Raw genomic sequence first — 23,179 nt, forward strand, 5'->3', positions numbered from 1 at the left:
CACAAAGCCTAAACTCATATGGGGCTTTGTAGACCCTGGTATGTTTGACTTAATTCTAAATTACAGGATTTTGAGCAAAGTGGTGGTATTCTATGAATTATGCTTTGCAAGGATCATTCTAGCTGTCAGAACGGTAAGGAAGCAAGAGAAAAGTTGACTAAGAGAGACAGGAGGTAAAATAGGGAGGCTATTGTCATCTAGGAAATGGACAATGATGGTCTGGAAAATGAGTATAAAAAATGTAGATACACAAAACTTGTCAAATGAGCTTTTGGTCTCATTTTTCCAATACATTTTTTTAGTCCTGGGAACATCTTTCCATGTATGAGATGTGGAACCCTCTGTTGCAAGGAAAGTGCAGCAGAGCTAAGTGGTCAGGGAAGGTTGGGACTAACATTGAGTACTTTCTATGCATCAGGTATATGCTGGGCCAGTTCCTCACAACAATCCTGAATAAGGGAACTGGTGTATAGGGAGATTAAACAGTATATTTGAACTGAGGTCACATAGCTAATTAGTGGTAGGCTTCTGATCTTAACTAAGATATCTCAGAATCCAGAATCTTAGCTCTTTTCACAGCATCCTGTAGTTTCTTAGGTTAAGGCCCTTGTGAGTAGTCATGTCCACCATCAGCAGCTGCTACCTGCCCAAACATCATACCTTTCTGGCCTCTCAAGTGTACTTCAAATGTACAAGGCTGATATTCGTTGTTCATTCTCAACCTTCTTAGTCCACACTGCATAATACCTCCAGCCTAAGTTTCCTGGACCCTTAAAGAAGTTTAGAGCTCCATCATAACTACTTGAGGCTTTATAATATTTCAATATATATACTTTCAGGATATGGAAAAGGGTTAGGACAGTTTTGGTTTCCTGGTTTATATCTCATTGGAATAACATTAACTTTCAGGACTAGGAAATAAATTGCATTCTACATAACTCTTCAAAATCAATGTTGTTATAAGGCATTGTTGTCATATTTTCCATAGAAGTTTTTCTTCTGTCTCCAAAGAGCTCTATAAAGGGCTTCCATGTCTTTATCTCAACTATAGCCTATCTGACATGGAAACAAATGAAAAAGGACATCTAATAATTACTGTTAAACATGTAATGATTGAGGTGCATGTCCAAGATATTAAAAAAATCAGTATTTTTTTAAAATGCAGGTCTTATTTTGAGAGAGAGAGAGCGAGCACGCGCAAAAGCAGGGGAGGGGCAGAGAGAGAGGAAGAGAGAGAATCTGAACCAGGTTCTGTGCTGTCATGCTGTCCTATGAACTGTGAGATCATAACCTGAGCCGAAACCAAGAGTCAAACGCTTAACTGAGCCACCCAGGTGCCCCAATCAGTATTTGTTTTCTGATCAACGGTCTATTTATTGATGCCCTTGCCTTTAAAGAAAGAAAATATTTCAAAGTACAAGGTATATATGCCAGAACTGCTTTGAACTTAATAATTATTTGCTTAGAGAGTATACATATATATATAAATGATGAATGCTTATCACGTATATATATGTCATAGGTACTTAGTCAAAACATGTTGTCTCTGGTTGTTACACACTGTCCACTTTACCTGTGGGAACTGGGTCACACTCTCAAATTATGAAATGTTCAGAGTTTTCAGGGGTTTCATGGAAGGAGCTAAAGAGTTTCACAATTAGATATGATGATGTTTGGGTGCGATCATCGCTGGGCAACACTAAAAATCACCTGCAGTGTAAGAAGTGACAGAATCTGGCAAAGTAGGTGTAAGTTTAAATTCTGGCCAAAGATGTCCTTTCCTACATAATTCACTGAACCTCTTCTTCAAGAGGGTTTCCAAGCCCTTTTGAGGCTAACTGGGCACCAGCCATGTCACCACTAACAGGATTTGCTACTCTCTCCAGCTCTTGGTTTCTTCATATCCTTCCCCCTTTCTCATGAGACCTGGGATGGCAATTGATAATCACAATACTTTACAAACTCTGAAATAGGTTAAACTGAGAATGAAATTTATATTTATCTAAAATGAGTTTTCAAAAGGAACTTGGTGGTTTTCTTGTCAGACACAGACAACTGAGGCTTGTCCCAGGAATAGTATTAAAGGAATTTTTGTACGAGGTGGGTAAAAGTTGGACAGGAAAGCTCCTTCCTATTGTAAGATTCTGTGATACTCAGTATCCTGTATTATTTTATGAAAATAGTTCAGAATATCCGGTGTTCTAAGCATTTTTGTTTGTTCAAAAGGTGAAGTTAACATCCTGTCATGAAACAAGAATGTTGCATCAGCTCCTATTCCTGCAGTGACAATGGCGTAAAGATAATGAGTAGAAGAGGTTACCAGGGGTTAAACATTATGGAGCAGCCAATATAGCCAGATCCTGCCCTGAGGAGGCAGTCTGGCTGCCCTCCTACTTGTAAAATTTGTAATTAAAAAATTATTCAAAACCTAGTTCATAGTATACTAGGCATGGTGACAGAATCAAGGAAATGAACTGTGGTCCCTGCCCTCAAGGGGCTGACAATCTGGTTTGAGAAATAAACATGCAAAAAATAATCAGAAAACAATTGAGTGTTCACCTGTATTGCATTGAACACAAGTGAACTTGGAGTTTTAAAATAATCCAAGTGTCCAGAAGATTTTAGTTAAGAGGCAGGATTAAACTGAACCAAAGACTGGGTCAAATGAGGATGAGTGGGGAGAAGAAGGCATTCCTATGGAGTGCTAGCATAAGAGTGAAAAGGAGTAGACCCAGGTAAATGAGGACATGACGTTATAGCAGAGATAGGCACTAAATTGTGGTAGAATGGTGAGGAACAGGCTTGACTGAAGCAAAGGTGAACAATAAGATCAGCGTGGGCAGGCATGCTGGAGTCTAATGTCCTCAAAAGCTGGACAGAAGGTTCTGAAAGCCAAGTGCTAGTGTTCTTCAGCTGTGGCCCCCAGAAACAACCAGCATGGGTCTGTCAGATACACTGTGAGGCCTGTGGGCAGATTCAAATACAGATGCAGATGGCCATGGCAGCTTGGTGAGGTCCGGCTCGATTCCAAACTGCTAGGCTTATTAGCATGCTGACAGGCTGGGGCTTGCTGACATGTGCCTCAGAATATTCTCTAGAGGCTGGAATTTGTGGCCTGGGAAGTGCAGGGCTGATCTTCTAAGCAGCTGTTGTGTGTGGGATGTGACTGTGTACAGGATATGATTCTGTGCACATTTGTCCAGATGTGGGTGTTAAGACCGTGGTCTTAACATGATGAAATTCAGTTGGCTGGAGGTGGAAGAACAAAGTCAAACTATAGCCTGTAACAATTCTTAATGTTTAGATTTCAAAAGCAACTTTCTAGCTTTAATTACAATTTCATAATAATGCTTGAAAATTTCCAGTCAAATAAAAAGCTTATGGATTAAGATGCCATCTCCTTTTGGAATTATTTCATCATAATTAAGAAAACCTTTTGGGCATAAGGTTGGTAAAGTGGTTGCTCATGTGGTCTTCTTTTGATGAGGATGTTGAGATTTTTTAACTTTAAAAATTTTCCTGCTTTTTTGAGTTTTTTTCCCTTTCTTTTGCTTTTTCTTTTGGCTCACCTGTAAGGAGAAGGAAAACAAGGGTAATGTTTCTTTATCTTACCATTTTTCCTTCTTTACATTATATTTGGACTTTCCAGACTGTGGTTTTGTTTTGTTTTTAAGTCTTCAAACCTGGTTTAAAGTTGCTTCACTCTCAGAGGGGCTCCTTTTGCTTCTCTTTATATCACTGACTTTGAGCAGGAGGCCACAGCCTTGTAACTGATCTTCTTTTGTCTATTCTCTTGGCCTATTACTGCCTTTACTCTCATTCTGCTTACAACCCACCTGTCCAAACTACAACCTTCTGAGGCTGGTACTATTATCATCCACTTTTTACAGAGGAGGAGAGGGAGGCCTAGAGAGGGTGGCTTGCCCAAAGTTGCATAGCTAGTATGTGGCAGAACCACCAGACTGTCAGACTCCTGAAGCCAAGTTCCCAGCTACATATTCTGTGGCCCTCTTCAAATTTAACTCCTGAGCACATTACACAGGATTCTTCCCACTTTGTCCTGGTCTACTTTTCTACTTTTCACTCCCTTCATACAACTCCAGCCACATTACTTGAGGCTCCCCGAATACAGCAAGCTCTCTCATGGTCTATGCTTCTTTTTCATGCTGTCCTTACTCTCTTGGTGAACTACTTATTCTTCAAGACCCCAGTCATATGAAAAGTCTTCCTTAACACTTTCTCCCTGCCCCTCCTTCTGGCAAAATTAATTACCCCTTCTATAATCTTCAAGACTCTTGTACATATCTTTATTTTATATTTCTCACATTGTGCTATAACTGTTAGTGCATTTGCTACATCAGGGAGGGCTTATACTTTATTACCTTTCCATCCTCAGTGTCTACCTTTCAATTCAATACACATGTACTTCTAGTGGGGGAGACAGACAAGTGATACTACATGCAAAAATACAATTATACCTTACAGTGATGACATTATTCTAGGAACAAGATAGAAGTGCAATAACATAAATGAAAAACATATCCTTAAAGGAACCACATAAATTCTTTGTCTTTAAAAGTTAATTTCTGAAAGAAAGAAAACTTTGTTCCTCCTAGTCACTAACCTGTTTCTCCCACTCTTTAATCAATTCTTTCACATCTGCTGAATCTGGGTTTAGACACGTTTGATCCCCATTCTTCATTGTCACACTGCCAAGGAAATAGCAACAAGATTTATTTTACTTCCAATAATTTAAATTCCTCATCTTACTCTCAGAATGAAGTCCCCCAATTAAAATGTATTTGTGTTATCACAATAAGCATCTGAGACTTCCAGTCTTCCTTCCTGCCTATTCGTTTTCTTAGTGAGTGAGGGGACTTAGGCAAATTTCTAGGATAGCACACAGCCCTAAATTAAAAAAATCCAACTGAAATATGCAATAAGAGAAACTTAAACTTATATGTAACGACAATATTAGTGCTGCTCTGTTGGAAATAGTTATTTATGTTTAAGTGAAGAAGCAAAATAGAAAAGCTGTCAATATAGCTACTTTTTTTTTTTTTGTAGAAACTGTGAAAATCAACATGCGTTATGCTAAATTTTCTAATGAAACTCCCTAAAACATAAAATATTTTTCTGAAACACAATTAACGGACTGGTTGAATTTTTTAAATTACTCACAGCAGACTCTCCAGGAACAATTAAAAATTTTTTTCTTTAATTTCTCTGTATAATCTGAGGATACGAATACCTGTTCTATAGATCAGCCTTGATTTAGGTTTCCAAAGACTGAAACTAGCGATTCTAATCTTTAGAAATGTTATTATTGAGTTTTTATTTAAATTCCAATTAACAGTGTACTATTAGTTTCAGGTGTGCAATATCGTGATTCAACACTTCCATATAACACCCCATGAAAAGTTATTATTAATAGGAAAGAACTAAAGACACAATACTGCCACAGTAACAGTTTGATTTCAATAGCAAAATATTGGAAATAATCTACATTTAAGCATTGCTCATATAAATTATGGTACATCCATAGGATGGAATATAATTTGGCCATTAACAATGACATCAGAAAAAATGGTATTATAGAAGATTTACCGACATGAGGAAATGTTCATGATATGGTGTTAATAAAAAGGCAGTCTATAAGAGTATGTACTGTATGATTTTATTTTTGTGTATGTATATGTATATATATGTGGCAACTATATATGCACACAAACACAAATAAGGGAAATTTGGAAGACAAGGGCAAGGAGTGACTAGCATTTATCACTGGTGGTAGAATTATAAATGATTTTTATTTTCTTCTTTTGGGTTATCTGCATTAAATATTTTCTACATGCTTGATTATATATTATCCTTGGTTCTAATCTCTACCAGAAGTTCCTTATTATTTAGAACTAAAAAAAGAAGTAGCTCAGATTTATGGAGGGGAAATCATCTGAATTTGAACAAGTGTTCTGAGGCTAATAGTCACACTAAATTTAATGTTCCTGCCAATATGGTACATGTGTTTTGGATGAGTTGTTACTTACATGATTTCAGTTTTCTCACAAGAAGGGCTTGGGGCAAATTGTTTAAGGTCCTTTAAGGATTTTAGGTGGATTGTCCCTTGGCTGGTGTTGATGCAGAAACAGCGTCTATTCCTCATTATTAGGGTTCCTAAGGGAAAGAAGGTAGAGCACATTGATTTAAGGCAATGTCTCTATTTATTTATTTGTTTATTTAGAGCATGTGCTAGAGTGAGGGACAGAGGGAGAGAATCTTAAGCAGGCTGTACGCTCAAGTGGAGCCTGATGCAGGGCTCCATCCCATGACCCTAGGATCATGACCTGAGCTGAAACCAGGAGTCAGATGCTCAACAGACTGAGATACCCAGGCACCCCAAGGCAAAGTTTCAATTTAGGTGATCCATCAAAATGATACATTTGACTGAGTCATGATTATTACTGTCACATTAGTGTCTGTCTGTTGGGGAAAGAAAAAAGGTTACTGCTAATTGACCTATGAGCTGGACCTGGGCCCCAGGAGACTCCTCTTCCCCTCCCCTGTCCTTGGAATAAGGGTTCCTCTTGCTTTTCTGGCTCCCAGAGGCTTCTCCAAGCCAAGGACACAGCCTTGAGATGGTGATGTGATGTTGAAAATACCTGCATTGCATACATGACTAAGCCAAGTTAGGGCCTCTTTATAAGTTTTTAGGGGTTGGTGGGCACTCAAGACAAGCCTCCTATGTAAGTTCCCTTTGATATTATTACAACTGCAACCTACCAACTTGGAGTGGCCTGCCTCTTTTTTGATCTCTCCCTGCCCTCTGATTAAGGGGGCCCGTTTTAGATCACACCAGAAAGGCTCCCAAGCTGTGAACCCACACTGTTAATCATTTCCACAAACTCTGAAGGAGGTATTATCCTCATTTTATAGCTAAAGAAGCTAAGGTTCAAAGAAGTTATGTAAAGAACACAGTAATTTAGCTTTTGGGGGCAGGAGCAGTATTTCAGTTTAGGTTTTTTTGAGTCCAAATGCATTGCTTTTAACTACCATATCTTACAACCTTAGGAAAGGAAATTAAAAAAAAAATTTTTTTTAACGTTTATTTTTGAGAGAGACAGAACGTAAGCGGGGCATGGGCAGAGAGAGAAAGGGAGACACAGAATCTGAAGCAGGCTCCAGGCTTTGAGCTGTCAGCCCAGAGCCTGATGTGGGGCTTGGACTCATGAACTGTGAGATCATGACCTGAAGTTGGACACTTAACCAACTGAGCCACCCAGGCGCCCCTGGAGATTTTTGCAATATTTAACAAATGCCTATCACAGGTCAGACACACACCTGATTCATGTGTGCTATTTGGACCACAATTTCTTAAGCAACTCCTAAAGCCATTTATTACTGACATTAGGGGAATGGAGCTGGTTTTAGAAAGCTATACTTATAATAACCAATTGCAACCATCATCCTCATCCTCCCCACTGCCTTGCTTTTTGATAGTGCTTTAAACCTTTAAAAACCCTTTGAAATACACTATCTTCATTCCTTAATTCTTTCATTCATTCAACATATATTTACTCAGTGCTTACTATATGCCACACATCGAGTGGTAGGTAGTAAAAGCATGACTATAAATCTCCATTTTACAACTGAGGAAACTCAAGTCTAGAAAAGTTCATTAATTTGCCCAATGGTAGTTAGTAAACAGATTAGAGACCTGATTATTGGACACTTAATTGGTTAACCACAGACATATTATCAAGAAACAGTATTAAGGGCTATAAAAATGATTTAGGGGACAAACCTTGTGATCTCATTATCACCCCATTCAACACGCATTTACTCAACAGTTACTGCATGTCAGGAATTCAGACATCCAGACCGAGAAGATCAATGTTTGACTTAGCAGGTCTTAGAAATCAACTTTGTAGGGATGCCTGGGTAGCTCAGTAGGTTAAGCATCTGTCTCTGACTCAGGTCATGATCTCATGGTTCGTGAGTTCGAGCCCCGCTCTGGGTGAGCCCCACTTTGTGTGAGCCCCGCTTCTCTCTTTCTCCCTCTCTCTGCCCTTCACGGGATTCTTGTGCTCTCTCTCTGCCTCTTGCTCACCTGCACCCCCTCCTCTCTCTCTCAGGAAAAAAAAATCAACTTTGGGCAATCAACTACATCACTTAGAACCTTTCATGAATGACTTATATCACTATCTGATGCATGTAATCAACTCTATTGGGAAAATCAAGAGACTTCAATAGCAATTTATATCTCTAACTTTACTAACCTAATATAACTCAGAACCCCTTACCTTGACCGCCAAGCAGAGTCAGGAAGATGATACTCAACAAGAGAGGAATACCACTTTTCTTCATAGTGATAGAATGGAGTTCTATTGAATCACTTCTGTATTGGATTTCAAGCCTGAGAATTTCTATAGAGAACACGCTCCTGGGAATCATATTTATTTGGAAAATCCAATTCTCTCCTAAACTCTGATTGGCTGGTATTTTTAGCTGATGTAGCTAAACTGACCACAAACTTAATTGTGCTGGGGGAAACCCTACTCTCATATCCAAGGGAATTTCTGCATGTTTTACTTCCATTTCACATAAATGGGTAGTTTATTATAAAGATATGAAACCAGAATCACCAGCAGCCTTTAGCAAAATCACAGCTACTCACCTGGGTGAAGAATAGGTTACATAATGAATATTACACAACAAGGGTTGCAGATGTGCTTCCAGACAGAAAATACTAAAGTCCAGATAAATAATACACTTTCCAAATTTTCTTACTATTTATAAAATATCCTTCTGTATGGCTACATTTATTTTTTCTGTATTTTCTACCCAAAAATCTTAAACAGTCAGCATCTTAATATCCTTAGGGACCAGGTCATTTTCTACTGTGGCAAGCTCATTTTTTTTTTTTTTTTGTATCACTCCTGCTACAGTTTATTATTTTCTAAAATGGTTAGACTAGTTAGTATAGGGACCAGTTGAAAAAAGATAAATGGGACTACATCAAACTTAGAAATTTTTACAATCAAAGGAAACAATAGAGTAAAAAAGGAACCAATGGAATGAATTCAAATGACATATCTGATAAGGAGTTAAGATCCAAATATATAAGGAACTTCTATAACACAACAACAAAACTCCAATAACTGGTTTAAAAAGCAGGCAAAGACTTGAATAGACATTTCTGTAAAGAAAATATACAAAAGGCCCAAGCACATAAAAAGATGCTCAACATCACTAATTGTTAGGGAAATGCAAATCAAAACCACAGTGAAATATCACCTCAAACTCATCAGGATGCCACTATCAAAAACCAGAAAATAACAAGTGTTGGAAAGGATGTAGAGAAGTTGGAACTCCTGTACACAGTTGGTAGGAATATAAAATGGTGTAGCCATTACAGAAAAAAATATGGAGGTTTCTTAAAAAATGGAAAATGGAATTACCATTTGATCCAGCAATCCCACTTCTGGGAATATATCCAAAAGAATCCATAGCAGGCTCTCAAAGAGATATTTGCACACCCATGTTCATCTTAGCATTATTTACAATACCCAAGAGGCACAGCAACCCAAATGTCTGTTTACAGTTGAATGGATAAAGAAAATGTAGTATATATACATAATTATGTTGTCTTAAAAAAGGAAATCTTGTCACATGCTACAACATGGATGATCCTTGGTATTATGCTAAGTGAAATAAGCCAGTCACAAAAGGACAATATTCATATGAAATATCTAAAGTCAAATCTTAGAAACAGAGAGTGGGAAGGTGGCTGCAAAGGGCTGGGGGAAAGGGTGAGGTGAAATTAGTCTTTAGTGGGGAAAGAGTTTTGGGGTTATAAGATTAAAAACTTCTAGAGATCAGTTGTACAACAATGTGAATATAACTAAACACTACTGAACTGTACACTTAGAAATGATTAAAATGGTAGATTTGATGTTATGCTTTTTTTAACCATAATAATAAATTTAAAAAGGAACAAGGGATTAGTTGCATATAATGGAGACCCAAATTGATAGTGACTAATACAGAAGTGTATTTCTCCCTGACAGAGGCAGGTGGACTAGGGCTTGTATGGTGGTTCTGCTGCATTAAGTCTCTCAGGCTCCTTTTTTTTTTCTTTTTTAAAATTTTTTAATGTTTCTTTATTTCTGAGAGAGAGAGAGAGAGAGAGAGTAAGCATGAGCAGGGGAGGAGCAGAGAGAGGGAGACACAGAATCCAAAGCAGGCTTCAGCTTCTGAGCTGTCAGCACAGAGCCCCATGCGGGGCTTGAACTCACGAACTGCGAGATCATGACCTGAGCCAAAGTTGGACGCTTAACTGACTGAGCCACCCAGGTGCCCCAACTTAGGCTCCTTCTATCATTTGCTTTATTATCATCTCTAGGTTCATGTCCCCAGTATATGTCTAGGTATATGTTCATGTCTAGGTATATGGCTCAAAGGGGCTTGCCATCATGTCTACTTTCTAGGGACAGGATGGTGGTATGGCAGAAAAAGGGCATGTTTCTCATTTTCAGACCTATCTGGAAGTTTTACTCATCACTTTCCATGGGTCAGAGCTTATTCATGTGGTCACACCTAGCTGCACAGGAAGTTAGGAAATGTGATCTTTATTTTGGTTGATCCACTAAAATTTGGAGGTTCCATTACTGCAAAAAAACAGTTCTTTTTTTTTAAAGTTTTATTTTTTTAATGTTTATTTATTTTTGAGAGAGAACACAAGCAGGAGAGGGGCAGAGAGAGAGCTAGACAGAGAAACGGAAGCAAGCTCCAGGCTCTGAGCTGTTAGCACAGAGCCCGATGTGGGGCTTGAACTCACCAACTGTGAAATAATGACCTGAGCTGAAGTCGGACACTTAACCGACTGAGCCAACCAGGTGCCCCTAAAGTTTTATTTTAAGGCCCAGTAACATATAGTGTAATATTAGTTTCAGGTGTACAACATAGTGTCAACAATTCCATACACCTGGTGCTCATCACAAGTGCACTCCTTAATCCCCAGCACCTATTCAACCCATCCCTCACTCACCTTCCTTCTGGTAACCATCAGTTTGGTCTCCATAGTTAAGAGTCTATTTCTTGATTTGCCTCTCTGTTTTTTTCCCCTTTGCTCATTTGTTTTGTTGTTTAAATTCCACATATGAGTGAAATCATATGGTATTTTCTCTGACTTATTTCACTTAGCATAATACTCTCTGGCTCCATCCGTGTTATTGCAAATGGCAAGATTTCATTTTTTTTATGGCCAAATAATATTTCGTTGTCTATACCTCATTGTTTTCATCCATTCATCAATTGATGGATATTTGGGCTCACAACATCTAACTTTTTTTTTTTTTTTTGTTATTGCCTCTCCTGAGATTAAATTAAAACGAACCCAAATCGTAATTAAATTTCTTCTTAAAGAGAAAAATTAGATATTAAAAAATAAGATTTTGTTGGGTAGGATTAAATTGGCTGGGCCACTAATATGTGTAACATCTAAAATTTTTTCAGTTCCCCAAGGACCAATTTTTGTTCCCTTGAGGGTAATCTCCTTCCCCATCCCATCCCCAATGCGAATGCATGCTGTAGAATAATGGGGAACATATATTAGGATTTTCTGTAACATGGTGTGCATTTTTTGACCGATTTTTTGATGACTTTTAATGCAGAACTCTTTTCAAAGAAAACTTGTGGTGACCTTTGATACAGCTTATTCACTCGGTAATGCTTAATTCTGGTAATGACTGACCGTGCATAGCGCAGAGCTGAGTTTAAGTCCCAGCTTTGCTACTTAATGACTGCAAAATACTTAACTTCTGCAAGCTTCTGCTCCCTGTGCTGATAAAACTATTACTGACCTCACAGGTCGTTAAAGTTAATGGCAACAATTCATTGTCAACCGCAAAGTACCACAAAGCTAGAGATCATTCTTTCTAGCAAAGAAAAAGGAGACAAAAATTTCTTAGGATAAACACTAAGGTCCAGCATGGTCGGCCCTTGCCCACCTTTCCAGACTCTGCCTGCAGGACTCTGCTCCCACACCCTTTCTTCCCTCCATTCTTCAAAGGGACCATGCCTCTTACCCATCGCGCTGTTTTTGCTCGTGGCCTCCCTGCCTGGAATGCTGCGCCTGCGCTGCCTTGCTAGCCTAGTAGTAGTAACCTTACCTTAGATATCCAGGATGGCATTAACTCTGGGAAGATTTCACTGACCCCCAGACTTGTTCAGGGTTCTTACAGATAATCTCACACCACCGAGTGCTGACATTGAAGGCAATGTCACCTTCACCAGAAATCCTATAGTCCAATCTCCATCCGCCACAGGAACGAGGAAGGCTTTCGAACATCTCCGTCCCACCACCGTGCCTGGCGCGCAGGACAGAGGGAATACAAGAATGAACGAAGGCTCCCGGCCTGTCTCGACACTGCGCGTGCGTGCGTGCGTGGCACTGTCTTGTATCGCGGAAGTTGAGAGGGGGGAGGCGGGAGGCCAGACCAGGTGACCTCCCTAGAGGCTGTGGTGCGAGCACTGCGCATGCCCAGCCAGCCCGCTTCCAGAACTTTCAGTGGAGAGGCTACAGGCGCAGCTCGCTCCCGCCTGTGGTGCCCGTGCTGAGGTGGCTGGAGGAACGCATCGAGAGAAAGGTAGTGGCTGAGCTCCTTGGGAGTTCTCCTCTCTGCCCCGTATCTGGCCCACAGCCCCCCGACCCCGGAGGCCACGTTTCCTTGGGGGACGCCAGGAGCGGGGCCTGTTTTGCAGTTTCCACACGAGGCTTGGGTTGACGCTGGAGTGATCAATGGCCTCCAAAGGGCTTGGTTATCGGGGCTGAGGCGGCCAGGTGAGGCTTGGGAGGGTCCTCCGACCATGGTTTGTAGTGACAGGGACAAGGCGTTTTGGACAAGAGAAAGGGGGTCCTAGGATCAGGAGCCGCGGAAGGCCAGCCTTGTTTATATTACACAGAAGGGGCTAATTTACGCCGCAAACAAGCCGGATGGGAGGGCTCGTGTGGAGGCCCCGCTGAGGGGTGGGACTGTTCCCCACCAAGCACCTAGGGGTAGGGGTGGCCCGTGGAAATGAAGGCTGACGCTGTTGCCCTCAGCCCAGGCCTGTGCTGTCGCTTGTTTCCAAAGAAGCCTTTCCGAAAGTGCCTTGAAAGCTTTGAGAAAAAACCCCACTTTTCTGCCTGGGCAGAAGGACAGGGAAAATCCCATCGAAGCGCTGTTTATGGCTAGAGAGGGCTTTTAGGAGAAACAGAAACTCAGCAAGAGGATATTGCAGGCAGTTCTCACAGTCCTGGGAAAAGAGCCAAGGATTATCAGCGCAGTTGAAATCAACAGATAATTCCACTTTCCCTTTGGACGTGGTTTTAACCTGTTTTGCCCCCCAAAAATCCCCGACCCCCAAGGAACCAAATGCTCAGGTAACCTTCAAGAGCAGGACTGCAGGATTTTGTTTTCGTGTGTGTGGCAGGATTTTGCAGAGGCAGGGTTTTGTTTTCATGTGCGTGTCTGGACTTCCGCCTTTCTCTTTTTGATTATGGAATCTGTGTGGTCTGTTTAATTATGGACATAGTTTTAGAGTCTGTCACAGTGACAATAAGTCTTCCTTTTTGCTTGTGAAAGGGGAAGTTTCTTTTCATAATGAAATCCCCAGGCCTGTTTGAATTTTTGCAGGGTGGACTTCCCCTTCTCTCAGTAGGTATTGCTAGTTTTAAAGGACGCTGACTTGAAAAGGGTTTATTTCTTGAAAGTCTCAGAAGCCCCTACTTAGCATTCTGATTTTTTCTTTTTTCCTCTTTTTTTCCCCCCATGCAGGGAGTCATTTCTTCCTTCCACAATATTCTTGTATGGTAAGGTGTCTGCAGGCAAATAATAGGTGTGTGTGGGGGGGGGGGGGGGGGTTCAAGTCCTGTCCACTTCTCAGATAACAGAAGGGAACAAGTTTTACCTTTACTGATCTTGATACCTGGCCTCCTGGTTTATATTTTTTAGGTAAAGCTAGAGGATTGGATTAAATCTATTAACTATTCTGAGAGGGAATGTTAGGACATCATTTAAAGGACAGCTGTGGCTAAATTCTGGCAGTAATACATTTTTGCTCTGTGGTAGTCTGACGACCTGTTACCATAAGTTTTAAGCTGCCGCCTGATTGAAGAAAAATTATCCTGAAGAGCGAGAAAATATTTTTGTTTAAAAATCAATATTTATTTAAAGTGACTTACATTCACATTGTTTCGGTAAAATTACAAGAAAAATTCGTATTCTTCATTTACTCTTTATCATTCATTAATGTCATTTATCAAGCTGTTATTCTATACTTTTAGGACACAAATAGGAACAAAAATCTGCCCTCAAAGAGCTCACAGTTTTGTGGGGAGAAAGTGTAGCGAGTCCTGTATTGGAAGTGGTATGATAAAGGACTGTACTCAATTATTGGAGGCGCAGAGAAGGTCACAGCTCTGGTTGAATTCGGTGTGGAAGGGAGAGTTGGTTGGAATTTGTTACTAGAAGATGAGTGGGGGAGGCATTTTGAGCAAGAGGCATGAGAAAAAGGATGTCAAAATTTGGAAACTGCAAGAACCTTGGTAGGATGAAGGGTACAGTGATAATAAAATTGGAGTGGTGAGAAAGGAGGCTAGAAATACAGTAGCCACCGGACGATGAAGGGCCTTGTACATCTCTATGTGCTGAGCAAACCTTGAAGAGTTTTAAACAAAGGAGTGAGGTGAGGAGATTCACAAAGACCCCTGTTTATGCTTATATCCACATCTGACCCTTGTCATTAAGCAATATCTTTAAATAATCTTATTTTACATTAACATTTCCTTATATCTACATAGTTTATATTTTAAAAATGTTTTTTCTATTTGTAGCCTGTTTATTCTGTCATCCCTGGAGTTGTTTCTATTGGAGTTGTTTCTATTTCAGAATTCAAAAAATACCTCTTAATAGTTTTTGAAAGATTTTACTTTCTTGGGATATTTTCCTTTTTGGGAAGTATAGAGACAAGGGTTAAAACATCTTTATATCTTCTATAACATTTTAACAGATTACATGCCAGAAAGAGTAGATTAATTTTGTAATGCCCCCATCGATATATACATGTACCGGTTTCCCAATTCTTTTGTCATTTGTATTTATTTTGTTTAATATGTGAGACTTGGCACCTGAGATCAGTGCTTATTTCAGTTTCTTGTTGACCTTTTAGTTTGTGTTGGCTTAATACCTGAATCTGCTACCTTTTCAAGATCCCTTGTCAAGTGGAGTCAGAGTGTTGACTTTCTAAATGTATGTCAATTCTTTGCATATTTTATAGGAAACTTTAATCCATTTTTAGTTAAAATATCTGCCTTTTTGTTGCCTTCATTTCTTGCATAATTTTTATTGAAGTGTATCACATGTTCTAAGCAATTCTCTGTCCACTCAAAATATGGTATGTTGAAGTTCTAACCACCAGTACTTCAGAATGTGACTGTGTTTGGGGACAGAGACTTTAAAGAGGTATGAGGTCATTAGGTGGGCCCTAATCCATTATGACTGATGTCCTTATGAGAACATAAGGATGTAGCGATGTACAGAGAAGACCATGTGAGGACACAGGGAAAGGAGGGCTGTCAACAAGCCAAGGAGAGAGGTCTCACAAAGAAACCAACTGAGTTCACTCCTTGATCTTGGAATTCTAGTCTCCAGAATTGTGAAAAAATAAATTTGTTGCTTAAGCCACTCAGTCTGTGGTATTTTGTGTGACAGCCTCAGCTAATTAATATAACCAATAGACAGGGGGAAATAGGTGTATGTATAGAAAAGTGTATCAGCATTGTGGCTCAGTGGATTTTCACCAAATTTCAGTGACGTGACAATACTTTTCTTCTTCCCTAAAGCTATACCGTCAATGAATTTGCCTATTTTTGAACTATATAAATGGTACTGTGTATGTCCTATTTAGAGTCTCATCCCTATCACTAAACGTTTGTGAGATTCATCTGTGTCATGTATGGAAGAGTGTTCATTCACTTTAATTGCCCTGTTATATTCTATTGTATGACTTACCACGAGGTATATATTCAGTTAATGGACATTTTGATTTTTTCCCAATTTTGGGCTAAACTGAATGTTGCAGTTATGAATGTTCTTGTGCATATTTTTTGGCGCATATATGTATGTGTTTGTTGAGTGTATTATTAGGAGTGGAATTGCTGGTTCTTAGAGTGTGTGTATATACAACTTAATTTGTACTGTTTATGCTTCCACCAGCAGTGAAAGAGGGTTTCATTGACCCTATATCCCCATCTATATTTAATATTATTAGGCTCATTGCCTTCTTTTTATCTTAAGTTTTTGCTGTTAACTGTTGAGAAGTTTTTCATTTTTACATAATACTGACCTATGTTCACTTCAGATATATTTTTTCCCCTTTCTTTTTTAAGTAGGCTTCATACCCAGCATGGAGCTTGAATTCACAACTCTGAGATCCAGAGTCACATGCTCTGCTGACTGGGCTAGCCAGATACCCTGTAGTGTATAGATATTCAATAGTTGATGGTTTCAAGCTGTAAATTATTGTCTGATATCGTATAAAGAGTAGATGTAAGTTTCTTTTTTTTTAATGGTCACGTTTTTATTTAAATTCCAGTAAGTAGGGGTGCCTGGGTGTCTTGTTAAATGTCTGACTCTTGATTTCAGCTCAGGTCATTGTTTGTGGGATTGAGCTCCACATTGGGCTCTGCACTGACAGTGTGGAGCCTGCTTGAGATTCTCTCTCCCCCTCTCTCTCTGCCCCTCCCCCACTCATGCTTGTGTGTTCTCTCTCTCAAAATACATAAATACACTTAAAAAAAATTCCAGTTAGCATATAGTGTATTAGTTTCAGTAGTAGAACCCAGTGATTGATCCTTTACATGTAATACCCAGTGCTCATTACAACCAGTGCCCTCCTTAATACCTATCATCCATTTAACCCATCTCTCTGCCCACTTCCCCTCCAGCAACCCTCAGTTCTCTATAGTTAAGAGTCTATTTTATGGTTTGCCTCTCTTCCCCCTGCCACCATGTTTATCTGTTTTGTTTCTTAAATTCCACATATGAGTGAAATAATATGGTTTTTGTCTTTCTCTGACTAATTTCACTTAGCATAGTACACTCAGGCTTCATCCATGTTGTTACAAATGGCAATATTTCATTCTTTTTTATTGTTGAGTAATCTTTCATCGCGTGTGTGTATGTGTGTATGCCACAAGTTCTTTGTCCATTCAGTAATTGATGGACATTTGGGCTGTTTCCATAATTTGGCTATTGTCAATAAAACTAAAAGGCAGCCTTTGGAATGGGAGAAGATATTTGTAAATAACGTATCTGATAAAGGATTAGTATCCAAAATCTATAAAGAACTTACCAAACTCAACACCCAAAAAACAAATAATCCAGTTAAGACATGGGAATAAGATATGAATAGACATTTTTGAAAAGGAGACATATAGGTGGCTAGCATTCACATGAAAAGATACTCAACATTGAAAAGATACTCACATGAAAAGATACTCACCTCACACCTATCAGAATGGCTAAAATTAACAACACAGGAAACTGATGTTGGCAAGGATGTGGAGAAAGGAGAACCCTCTTACGTTGTTGGTGAAAATGTAAATTGCTGCAGCCACTGTGGAAAACAGTATGGAGGTTCCTCAAAAAGTTGAAAATAGAATTATCCTATAATCCAGCAATTGCACTACTAGATATTTACCCAAAGGATACAAAAATACTGATTAGAAGGGGTACATGCACCCCGATGTTTATAGCAGCATTATCAACAGTAGCCGAATTATGGATTTAAGTTTTTTGATCTCCAAATTAATATCTAATTTTCCCACCAAAGTTTTTTAAATAGTGATTTTTCTCCAGTTGCAATCAAGTAGTAGTGGCTGGGTCTGAAGACATCTGGAGGGTTGGCCAAAATAGCATCATGGACTGCCTCCATGTGGCCTCCTTCCCTAGCAGTATAGCCCAGGGGTTAAATGGCCCCTGAACACTTCACCTTGTGGGCTCTCTCTCCAGCAATATAGCCTAGGTAGCTGTAGTTCCTCCTATTCCTCCTCCTCCACTTTTTTCTGCCTTCATCCTTCCTTCTCCTTTTTCTCTTCCTCCTCCTTCACTACGTAGTTACCCACATTGGGCTCTGCACTGACAGTGTGGAGCCTGCTTGAGATTCTCTCTCCCCCTCTCTGCCCCTCCCCCACTCATGCTTGCATGTTCTTTCTCTCAAAATACATTTTTCTCTTCCTTCATACTGCTTCAGTTTACTGACTAGTGTTCTTTCATTTTAGCCTGAAGGACTCCCTTTAACATTTTTTTGTAGGGCAAATCCAATGGTAATGAACTCTCTTAGCTTCTGTTTATCTTGAATTGTCTTCATTTCTCCTTCATTCTTAAAGGGTAGCTTTGCCAGATCTAGAATTCTTCGTTGACAGATCTTTTTCCAGCAACTTAAATATGTAATCCTATTCCTTCTGGTCTCTAACATTTGTGAGAAATTGGCTGTCAGTCTTATTGAGGATCCCTTGTATGTGAGGAGTCCCTTCTCTCTTGATGCTTTCAGGAGTCTCTGTCTCTGTTTTGACCATTTGACTACCATGTGGATCTCTTTGGGTTTATCCTTCTTGGAGTTCATTTAGATTCTTGGGTGTGTGGATTCATGTAGTCCATCAGATTTGGGAAGTTTTCTGTCATTTATGCATATATTCTCTCTGCTCCTTTTTATTCTCTTTCTGGGCCTTGCATTATGAGTCTACTGGTTCATTTGATGCTATTCTAGGTCCCTTAGGCTCCACTTTTTTTTTTTCCTTTCTGCTTTTCAGACTCAGTATTTTTAGTTGTCCTGTTTTCAAATTGCTGATTCTTTAGCTGACTCACAGCTGCTGGTGAATCCCTCTAGTGAATTTTTCATTTCAGTTTTTTACTTACCTGCTCCAGAATTTCTATTTGGTTCCTTTTTATAATTTGTGTCTCTTTATCGATGTTCTCATTTTATTCACACATTTTCCCAGTTTCCTCTTATTCTTTGTACATGGGTTCCTTTAGCTCTTTGAGGATACTTAATGCAGTTGACTTAATATATTTATCTAGTAAGTCCACTGAATGTCTGGGCTTCCTCAGGAATGATTTTTTGTCAGTTCTTTCTTTTGATTGGGCCATACTTTCTTGTTTATTGTATGCTTTGTGATTTTTTGTTAAAAACTAGACATTGAGGGGCGCCTGGGTGGCGCAGTCGGTTAAGCGTCCAACTTCAGCCAGGTCACGATCTCGCGGTCCGTGAGTTCGAGCCCTGCGTCGGGCTCTGGGCTGATGGCTCGGAGCCTGGAGCCTGTTTCCGATTCTGTGTCTCCCTCTCTCTCTGCCCCTCCCCCGTTCATGCTCTGTCTCTCTCTGTCCCAAAAATAAATAAAAAATGTTGAAAAAAAAAAAAAAAAACAAAAAACTAGACATTGAGTATTGTGCTAACTCTGGGAATCTGATCCTCTCACTCTTCAGGGGTTGTTGATTTTGCTTGTTGACTGCTGGAACTATCCATTGGTAACTTTCCCAAATATTTGTGCAAAGTAGATATTTCTTGTGTGTGGTTACTGAAGTTTCCATTCAATTGTGGTCAGCCAGTGACTTGACATACCTGTATAAATATTGGTCAAGAGAAGTAGAATGACACACAAAGCTTGCTCTTGTGTGATAGGATAAAACTTATTTGGAGTAAATTTCAGGAAGTTATCTGTGAAACCTGAATCAAAGTTGAATTCCGAAAATTACCTTTGTGTATTTTCTCTCAAAATGAGGAAATTACATCTGTCTTTGCAATATATATTTAATTCATACCTTAAGTAAAAGTTTTTCCTTTATCTACACATGTATGTTCACAACCTAATAACCATCCCCTTCAAATCTTACCACTAACTGGTACTCAACTCAGAATTAAATGGTGTTGTTTTGAAAATGTGCTCATTTTCTACCATTCAGAGGACCTGCAAATTGTGAAATACAGGAAATAGCAACAAAAGCTAGCTTTTGGGAACTAAAAGCCCCTTTTGTATTGTACTCTGGTACCAGAAAAATCAAACTTGAATTTAAAATAAAACATATACTTCTTTTGAAACCAAAAGTGCCTATTAGTGTTTACAGCAAATAAATGTTAATATATCGCATTAACAACAAAGTTTATTCCAAATCTTTTTCTTTTTCTTTTTCTTTTTCTTTTCTTAGAACCTCTGTCAGCCATGAAGATTGTATACGTTTTTTTAAAATAATTTTTAATTACAAAAATAATAGTTGCTACTGTTTTTCAGATTATAGAATTGAATGTGTATTTTCAAACCAAACTTGCCACTTACTGCAAGATACAATGTGCTTCTGGTAGGAATGGTGGTAGTGCTCCCAGCTGAAGTTGTGCTCTAACATTCTTAACTCATGAGGTCCATCATTGTGTATATGTTCTATTTTACTTTTTTCTTTGGTTTTGTGGTATTTGTTACTAGGTTTTGTGGTTTCTTGTATGTCATTGTTGAAAATCCTTTGTTCTTAGTTTGATAGTAAGTTTTTTTTTTTTTTTAAGTTTATTTTGAAAGAGAGACCGAGCACACACATACACAGGTGAGGGGGGGCAGAGAGAGAGAGGGAGAAAGAGAGAATCCCATTCAGGCTCCACACTGTCAGTGCAGAGCCCGATGTGAGGCTTGAACTCATGAACCTTAAGATTAGGACCTGAGCTGAAGTCGGACACTTAACTGACTGAGCCACCCAGGTGCGCTGATTGTAAGTTTTTATTTTGAGTTATTTAGCCAGATGTAGACATATTATTAGTTACATTTGTTCCCTAAAAATGTATAATTCCAATTTAGTTTTTGCTTATTCCAAAAAAATACAGAATATGCTTTTTAAAATAGAGTCTCAAGTCTGTGACTTGAGATTTTAATGTTTCTAGTATTTGTTTTTCCTCAATCCGGTCTTTCTCTAAATAGCTAAATAATACTATACAAGCTAAATAATACGTTAGTGCCATAGGTATGTTTATTTATAGAAGTCTGTATGTGTACATAGACAGTGTATGTCTACAATGCTGATTCTGTGATTCTTGCCCCCTGGCTAAGCTGAACTTCTCTGAATGCTCCTTAGTTAAGTTTCACTTAGGTTACTTTGAGCAGACAACTACAAATTCTGCTTACTTTGTCAAATCTTCCTTGACTATACCACGGCTCTAGGTCATCTATTCCTTTCCTGAATCCTTTACACTTATTTCCAGCATTTGTAATGTTGAATCATTTGCCCTATTCCCATTAGCATTCCTTGTGAGTAATCATGGAGCGTTGACAAGAATAGATGAGACAACATGTGTCCACACACATTTCATTTATTTGTATTGATAACCCATCATCAGGAGATACAACTGCTCTACAAGATCTAAATTCATGAGCAGTATGCTTAGTATAATTCTTTATAACTATAATTGAAGATTTCTTTATGAACTGTTGAAATAAATAAGGAGGCTGTTAGATTGAGGTTGCTTGGAAGCCTACGCAAGCAAACCAAAATCTAAGCTGTAGTCAATACACTTGAATCTGAGAAAATAAAACTTAGGAACAACCAATCACAGATAGACAAGTAGGCTTTCCCAAATAAGGCACCTATTAAAGTCATAGCCAATCGGATAATTTCCTTGATTCATTTCAATGTCTTTTCTATAAAAATCTCTCCCCTAGCTCCTGTCAGTGGAGTGTTCCTAACCACCTTTCGTTTGGTGCTGCCCATTTTGAATTGATGTATGCTCAAATAAAGTCTTGACAATTTCAGTGTGCCTCAACTCTTCCTTGCACAGAAGCTTTCCAAGCTCCTCCCTAGAACTGCTTTTAAGGTGGAGCTAGCTAGATCGTATATTATTCTCCTACTATGGTTGACTTTATTGCTGTGTGAAATTTTTTCTTTTTTTTTTTTTTTTTTTAATTTAATTAATTTAGAGAGAGTGCATGCATGCAGGGGAGGGGCAGAGGGAGAGAGAGAGTCCCAGGCAGGCTCTGTGCTATCAGTGCAGAGCCCATGTGGGGTTCAGTCTCACAAATTGTGAGATCATGACTTGAGCCAAGACCAAGAGTTGGAGGCTTAACTGACTGAGCCACCCACACACCCCTATGTGTGTAATTTGTTTACTATCATTGACAAGATGAGAAGTTCTATTACCATATGGTGAGTGGCACATTCATGGTTTAGTCCTGATTTTACTCTTTATTCATTCCATTTTGTCAAGTTATAACTTTGACCTTTGTTCATTTCATTCTCATGATTGCAAGAATATAAGCATTCTTTAATTTTATCTTTAAAACTTTACCTTGTTTTATATCCCTACAGAGCTTTCATTATATTTACATGTTTCTCTGATTTAACACCTATTTCTACTAACTGTATCCAACGCATTTGTCACTTCCAACATGCTAGATTTCTTTTTTGATCAGTTTTATTTACAAATACCACTTATCTGAGTACTGGTATGCTTATCTTTTGTTGTTGGCGGCATTTGAATTACATATGTTTTTTGTTTCCTCAGCTAGATTATTATAATTTTATGGCCAGGCATCATGTGTTGATTGTCCTTGTTTGTGCCATTGGATCTTGAAGTTAGGAGGGGCATAGCAATTATTTATTAAGTTGAACTTGATTGCATTGAGAATATTCTAGGCTTAGTTCCCTTTCACCTCATATAATTAAAGGTCTCTAATTTCTAACAACAGAGCCAAGTTTGTGCCTTAGTGGTTCTAGAGGTAAAAAAAAAAAAAAAAAAAAAAAGTGTGTGTGTGTGTGTGTTATTATTATGATTAATGCAGTAGGTCAGATGGTCTTGTAAATTTTAGGAATACTTGGGAAATAACCATTAATGTCTCCTTTAGGACCCAGATCTCTGAGATGAGCTTAGGTTTGTTAAATCCCCACACTGGCCTAGTATTTCCAGTATTTGAATGTAAGATTACATAGATATGAAGTACATATATTAGTATCCATATGGTCTAAAGTGAATGCTCTACAAAGTGATGTGGTGTGTTGAAGGTCTGTGATGAATTAGGACAGACTTATGAATTTTAACCACTTGAAGGTTGTAGAACTGAGACTGGTAAAAAACTATGGATACATGTATGTTTATATATTTTGCT

At 38.8% G+C, this 23,179-nt stretch overlaps 2 protein-coding genes across 2 annotated transcripts in view; one reads left to right on the forward strand and one right to left on the reverse strand.

Annotated features, from left to right (window-relative positions):
* Positions 1-1,177: 1,177 nt before the first annotated feature.
* Positions 1,178-8,438, reverse strand: CXCL9 (C-X-C motif chemokine ligand 9). Its single transcript, XM_060654837.3, has 4 exons — positions 8,301-8,438; positions 6,048-6,174; positions 4,625-4,709; positions 1,178-3,569 (listed from the first exon to the last, which is right to left on the reverse strand). Exons 1-4 carry the CDS (start codon positions 8,362-8,364, stop codon positions 3,465-3,467), a joined length of 381 nt encoding a protein of 126 aa, XP_060510820.3. The 5' UTR covers positions 8,365-8,438; the 3' UTR covers positions 1,178-3,464.
* A 4,099-nt stretch (positions 8,439-12,537) lies between these two features.
* ART3 (ADP-ribosyltransferase 3 (inactive)) overlaps positions 12,538-23,179 on the forward strand; it is a 141,997-nt gene continuing 131,355 nt past the window's right edge. The window contains exon 1 of the mRNA XM_078446021.2: positions 12,538-12,647. The gene's annotated coding sequence lies outside the window, so the exon portion shown is untranslated. The remainder of the gene's footprint in view (positions 12,648-23,179) is intronic.

The sequence above is a fragment of the Panthera onca genome, chromosome B1, assembly GCF_046562875.1.
Source record: "Panthera onca isolate mPanOnc1 chromosome B1, mPanOnc1 haplotype 2, whole genome shotgun sequence".
NCBI lineage: Eukaryota > Metazoa > Chordata > Mammalia > Carnivora > Felidae > Panthera > Panthera onca.

Excerpts from the sequence above, each read along its gene's own strand:
- CXCL9 (XM_060654837.3), bottom strand. The coding sequence starts at position 8,364 with ATGAAGAAAAGTGGTATTCCTCTCTTGTTGAGTATCATCTTCCTGACT. Across the intron at positions 6,175-8,300 it reads GACTCTGCTTGGCGGTCAAG|GAACCCTAATAATGAGGAAT; the intron begins GTAAGGGGTTCT and ends TCTTTCCCTTAG. Across the intron at positions 4,710-6,047 it reads TGTGAGAAAACTGAAATCAT|TGTGACAATGAAGAATGGGG; the intron begins GTAAGTAACAAC and ends TTTCCTTGGCAG.